At 28.4% G+C, this 7,178-nt stretch overlaps 1 protein-coding gene across 4 annotated transcripts in view; it reads right to left on the reverse strand.

Moving 5' to 3' along the window:
• Positions 1–7,178, reverse strand: part of phtm (phantom) — a 109,166-nt gene that overhangs the window by 10,759 nt on the left and 91,229 nt on the right. For all 4 annotated transcript variants that reach the window (XM_014430360.2, XM_014430357.2, XM_014430358.2 and 1 more), the window contains exon 5: positions 835–1,108. In XM_014430360.2, the coding sequence (XP_014285846.1) occupies positions 835–1,108 (274 nt within the window). The remainder of the gene's footprint in view (positions 1–834; positions 1,109–7,178) is intronic.

Here is a 7,178-nt window from a genome sequence, read left to right on the forward strand (position 1 = left end):
TTATGTTCCTGAAATGGTTGTTCAAAAATATCGATGTATTGTAAGCAACGATATTTTAATTTTGAGATTTGATATTTTAAAAGATCGATGTTTTTTGTAGTAGATGACGGATTCTTACTTTCAAAAACAACTTCTGGCAGACCTTAAAATGCGTGATCGTTGGATTCTCGTTGTAACAGACCTTACGTGTATTGTAAGCAGCGATATTGTAAAAACATCGATGTTTTTTGTAGTCGATGTCGGATTCTTTGTTCCAAAAATCACTTCTGACAGGCTGTAGAATGCGTGTTCGAATGAACAGACTTTAGTTTCTGAAATTGTTGTTCAAATATTTCTAAACATCCATGTTTTTTTTTTGTCCATTTGCATTCTTTTTTGCAAAAACCACTTCCGACTGGCGGGAGTATACGTAGTCGTTGGAACAGAACTTATGTTACTGAAATGGTTATTCAAAAACATCGATGTATTTTAGGCAAAGGTTTATATTTAATGATGTTTTAATATTAAGCATAGATATTTTAGAACATCGATGTTTTTCTAGTCGTAATTTATCTTTATTATTTCGTTAGCGTTGGAGGTCCTTTTTTATCCGACCACATTGTTGATAGGAAATTGTTTATACCGTAATTTTTTTGTTTTCATTTAGTTACTTTTGGAAAAAAAAAAATTAAAGATTGGGACAAACGTAAAACATCGAAAGTAAAACATCGATGTCAAAAACATCGACATCGATGTCGCATACCTAGTACTATATAACATGTTCGGGATACTATGTGCTAATAATAGTTTATGAAACTAGCAAATATAATTAACTATAATAACTAACATGCTTACCTGTACTTCTGGATGCAAGGCTAGGTAGAGGATAACCCATCTGAAGGTGGCCAGGGTCGAGTCCACGCCGGCTCCAAACATGTCAGCCAAGAGGTGGAGCATTTGGGCTTCGTCGAAGTACTGCCCCCTGCAAGCAGATATCGCTTCTAGATAATAACTGAGGATATTATCGCTGGTCCTGTTGTCATCGCATGCTATACTTCTGTACACGTCGTGCGTTCGCTTCTGTCCGGATCTTATGAACTCTAACAACTTCCTATACTGCGGCAGAATCCTGTGAAAAATATTTTTAGGTAAACGTCTCTCATTCTTATATTGTAATACAGAATTATAAATGAACTTATTAAAATGATGTTAATTTATCATGGGCATGAAAATATTATTATATTAGAAAATAGAAACACAGACAGAGAATTATAATCTGGACTATGGTATATAGCAAAAGTATACTTCTTCGCCAAGACACATTTTTATAGCTTAACAATTTAGTGGCAACCCTGCTAGAGTAAAAATATTTTGAGTAAGTATCCTTAAAGAGGTTTAATATGTAGAAAAACCTACAACCTAAGATTAAAGTTTAAAGCTTAACAAAAGTAGCACAACAACTAAATTGGAATTGAGCCGAACTTGATACGAAGAGATGGTCAAAATTGCTACAGAAAGGATACCAAGGATAACACAAGATGAAGAAGGAGATGAAGACTAATTACAATATAACGGGGTCAGATAGTGCAAAGAGCAGGAGACTGTGGCGAGGAAGTAATAACAAATTATCATGTATAGCAAAGTTTTCAAATAGAGGTAAAAAATAATTAAAATTTGTTTAATTATAGGCAAATTATTATTTTATTTCAAATTAATTTCACAATTTTTATCAATGAAGTATATCAATAACCACGTCTGGAGACGCACGATGTATTTCGTAAGTACATCGCGTGAGACTTAAACCTCCTGAGACCTCAACGGTCTGTTGCGCCAATGAAAAAAAAATCAATGAAGTAGAGTTAATTTTTGTTAATTCTTTATTAGATTAATTTTTATTGATATTTTATTGTTTGAGAGTGGTTTAGTTTATTTAAAAACAATAATTTGATCCTTTTTTTTCTCAACTTTATTCTTTACAAACCTTCCAACGTTTCGACCCTCAGGTCATTCTCAAGGATACCTACAAAAAGTTTTTTTTAATTATTTTTATATAACAATTTCATTATTTCCTTCACTTATATACTGATTTCTTTGTCCCTACCTTCATTTTGATGTCATTTTCATTTTTAAAATTTTAAAAAAGCAGGCTAATTGCCTTTGTCCCATCTTTAAATAAATTAATCATTAAACTAACATTATAATAACATTATACAATTTTTGTTTTTTAAAAATAGATTCCTACGTACATAACCTTTTCTATATAATTCCTTCTTAAATTTAAAACTTAAAAATTTAAATAGTACAAATGTATATATAGAATAAATATGCAATAATAAAAGTATGAATAGATGAGTACATATGTTAAAAATAAGATATAAAATAAAAAAGGGGGTATATGTATATTTAAGAGAAATGCACATAAAATAGGAATAAATTAATTATAGATTTTAAATATATTAAAAAAATGTTTGTGTTGGAAGCAGAATAATTGGTAATAAATGTTAATTAAATTATATTGAAAATGTAAATTAATGATTTAAGAAAAATTATGATATATGATAAGGTGATAACAGAGTCCTAACCTGTTGGAGGTAGGTTCTGCTTTTAAGTTGTAAATATAAGTGAAAGAAAGAAGTGAAGTGGATTGTAAAAGTTTTAAATTTAAGAAGGAATTATATAGAAAAAGTTAAGTAAGTAGGAATCTATTTTTAAAAAACAAAAATTGTATAATGTTGTTATGATATTAGTTTAATGATTAATTTATTTAAAGGTAATTAGCTTGCATTTTTAAGATTTTAAAAAAAAATGACATCAAAATGAAGGTAGGGACAAAGAAATCAGTATGTAAGTGAAGGAAATAATGAAATTGTTATATAAAAATAATTTTAAAAAACTTTTTGTAGGTATCCTTGAGAATGATCTGAGGGTCGAAACGTTGGAGGGTTTGTAAGGAATAAAGTTGAGAAAAAAAGGATCAAATTTGTTTTTAAATAAATTAATTCTTTATGTTTATTTATTGTTATTATAAATGAATTTATTCATTTATGAGTCCCTAAACCTCAACTTCGTTTGACCGAAAAAAAATTTAGTCGTAATGTATAGCTCACGTGTATGAACAATGATATATATCAGAAATGTAGAATTTAAGAAAAACAACTTGAACAAAACTTAAGCTTAAACAGTCATTTCACCAGAATATTTTACTACTTTAATGAAAACTGTGTGTAAGTAATTGCCATAATTGATGAGTCTGCCAAGTATATATAGAGGGAATAAAAAAATGGCGACTGTTTCAAAATATTAACTTTCCATTCGAAGTCTATATTTTTAGAACTACTAACTACACTAGAAAACCTAAAAGCATTTCATAAAAAATGTACTGAAAAATCAGTAGTTAGTGAATTTATCTTGAAAAATCTATATCTGAGGTATCATATGACGTATATATGTCTATTAGCACTCAAATTAAAGCTAGTTAAATGTACTATAATCTAGCTTATAACGTAGGAGTAATATTGTTTATAATATATGACTAAATAAATTCACAAGATGTTATTTATGTCTCCCAGCACTCAATATAAAGGTAATTAAACTTGCTATAAAGTAGTTTTTGAAACGTACCTTCGTAGTTTTTATGATATTTAAAAAATGAATAAATCGTTTGCACACGACATTTGTTCCGAACAACTATAAATCAATTAATTTTAGCAAACATGAGAACTACTACTCCTGCGAAATTAAACGTTTTTATTATTAGTCACCATAGTGACCGTATGGTTCCTGAGATGCGCATTTCTCATAATAAATTCACTAACATCTGACGTTTCAGACCATTTTTTATGGAATGTTATTTTTTAAAAGGTTATATTTTTGGTAACTATTGAACGTAAAAGAGCTCTAAATTGTTATATGTTAGAAAATGTATTTAAATAATGTTTCTTAGAGTTTTCTAGTGTTTTTTGTAGTTTTAAGGATATAGAGCTCCCAATAAAAAGTTAATTTTTTTTTAACGTTTTGGAACAGCAAACGTTTTTATTCACCCTACCTATACTTGGCAGACGCATTAATTTTGGCTAATAATAATACAAAGTTTTCATTAAAGTAATAAAAATTGGGGTGAAATAACTGATTTTTTTCTTCTTTTGGGCTCTTGGACTATATATAGAGTGGTAATTCCGAAACGTATGATTTGCGCACACCGCTCCAGATATTTTATAATAAAAGATATTTTAGATGTTATTGATTGATATCTGATAGGCGAACTAGATAAAGAAGTGCCATTATCAAAAGCTATAAGAGAGAAGGAGAGATAAGAATCATTATCACGACCAATCTCTGTCCAGAGAGCGAGTGGTTCCACTCCACTGATTGAGAATGGTCCAACCTATATGTCCACCGCTTTCTATATTTATTTTTATCTCTTGTCTTTTAAAAGAAATCCTTATAAATTATTTAATTATTTGATTAACACTATAAATAATAGCAAGGTACATTTTTAATTATTCTAAGTATGTCCTTGTATACTAGGGATGCTCAACACAAGGCACGTATGGGTTTCAGAACTGTTTATTTCAATTTTGTTTTCTTTATATCTTTTATTTGTATTTTTTTAAAATAATTTATTTAATGTGATTTACAACTGTACAAAATAATACAATAGGTAAATATGTAGTATGTTTCATATACACTTGAAAATCTTGGGAAGGAACCACCCATTGGTGGTACTTCAAATATTAATTTAAATTAGAAGGTCCAGTGGCCATCTTCTTTTCAGACGCCTCGGATGATTATCAGGGATTGTTAAGGATGAAAGATTAAGAATTAATGGGTTAGGATGGTTAAGGAGTTTGGAATGAAAAGACGCATATCTGTTTTGGGCCAAATCTGCAACGAATGGGATATTAAGGTCTTTGTGACGTAATAAGGAGTATTTGTATTTAAAATGATTTAGTTATATATAATAAAAATTCTTGTTTGAGGCAGATTTGTTAATTAGTTATAACAAATCATTCATATAGTCTCAACACTTCTTCATTATCTTTACACTCATACCTTTTTCAGCCAAGGACCTACTAATTAAAATTATTGAATTAAATTTCATAATTAACAATAAATTGTTTCTAAAAACATTATGAACATTTAAATTTCCTAAACTAAATTTGATGAATGACACAATTCTTTCTTTTTCAACTGCAATAATTTATTTCATTTAATCAACAGCAACGTTTCGGGAAATATACCCCATCTTCAGGTTGCTGAAAATAATATTCTATTTATAACATACAATTATCTCCAATTTTGTCATTATTGCTAATATTTAATAATATTATTGTCATTTAATGAATAAAAACCTTTTTTACTATTAACAATTATATGATTATAGGAGAATTCTCCTCCTTAAATGACAATAATATTATTAAATATTAACAATAATGACAAAATAGGAGATAATTATACGTTATATATAAAATATTTTTATCAGCAACCTTAAGATGGGGGATATTTCCCAAAACGTTGCTGTTGATTATATGAAATATATTATTGCAGGAAGGAAGAATTGTGTCATTCACCTAATTCAGTTTAATTCCAGAAAAAAATCATTAGGTTTAAATTGCCTATCTTATTCATACTATCACAGCCAAACATTTGCAGTTTTGTATCCCACACTCCTGCCCTCAGTGCGTTACTTAACTGACTTTTCAAACTAACAATTATACCCAATAGGTTGATCGATGTGCATGTCAAAATCTCACAAGAGGAGATAATAACACAAAAAAGGCAATCCTTTCCGGCCGGACTCGCCCCATTAAGACCCTCGACTGAACTATATCACTTTTGAAATATCCGTTTAAAAAGGGAAGGAGCTTCTTCAAGATCCACCTAGAATTGGAAAACGGCTTGAATGTGCACTAATAAATTAATTTTCATCATAATAAGTTGTTAAATTCTAGTATAAATGAATAAACGTACTAGAATAAAATTAAAAATATAATGATGGCAAATCTTGGATGATGAAATTATTTACGCAATGTAGTGTTGATGTTGTAATTACGTTAAATAAAAAATGGATATTAATTATAATTATAAGTGTAACTATGAAAACAGTAGGGTTATTAGCACATCATGATGAAAATTAATTTATTAGAGCATACTGTTTCATAATTTATAGTTTTATAGGTTATTGACTAATAATAAAATCTGACAAAGGTATAATGGCCTGCAATAATGTGATAACCAATGTTTGGTTGGGATAGTGTGAATAAGGAAGGAAATGTAATTATTCATAATGTTTTAAGGATTAATTTATAATTAATGAAATTTAATTTAAAAATTTTAATTGGTTGATCCTTAATAATGGCCGGAATGGCTAAAACGTAGGATTATAAAGATAATGAAGAAGTGTTGAGATTATATAGATGTTTTTGTTATAGCTAATTTAAAATAATATTTGCTCATAATTTTTTTGACACTTAAGGATATATATATCGCTTTATCTGACTTTTTCTATTTTTATGAATTAGATTAAAAGGTGGAGTTGTAGAATTTTAAATATTCACACAAGACAGTATTTTTGGAATTTGTTTGTTTTTACGAGAAAAAGGGTGTGGGGTGCGGTCAAAATATTGGATGTGATATTGTGAATAAGGTAGGAAATGTAATTTTTCATTATGTTTTTAGAATTAATTTATAATTATTAAAACGTAATTAAAAAAAATTAATTGGCTGATACTTAAAAATGTTCGGAATGGCTGAAACGTAAAGAGCATAAAAATGATCAAGAAGTTTTGATATTGTATAGATGTTTTTGTTATAACTAATTTGTAGAATTTTAAATATTCACACAAGACAGTATTTTTGGAGTTTGTTTATTTTTACGAGGGGAAGATGGGTGGGGGGTGCGGTCAAAATATTGGATATGATATTGTGCATAAGGTAGGAAATGTAATTTTTCATTATGTTTTTATAATTTAATTAAAAAATTTAATAGACAGATCTTTAAAAATGTCCGGAATGGCTGAAACATAGGAGTATATATTACCTTTTTTTTTAACTATTTATATCTGTTCAAAATTATCAATTTTATTTTAATTCCTTCTTTTTTGGGGGGTTGCGTGTATATTGAGGGCTTTTTTAAATTTGAATTGAATATAATTGTAAGCACATGGTCGTGTTGGATTTTTGTATATATATATATTTTT

The sequence above is a fragment of the Halyomorpha halys genome, unplaced genomic scaffold, assembly GCF_000696795.3.
Source record: "Halyomorpha halys isolate HHAL.00 unplaced genomic scaffold, Hhal_1.1 Scaffold880.1, whole genome shotgun sequence".
Lineage (NCBI taxonomy): Eukaryota > Metazoa > Arthropoda > Insecta > Hemiptera > Pentatomidae > Halyomorpha > Halyomorpha halys.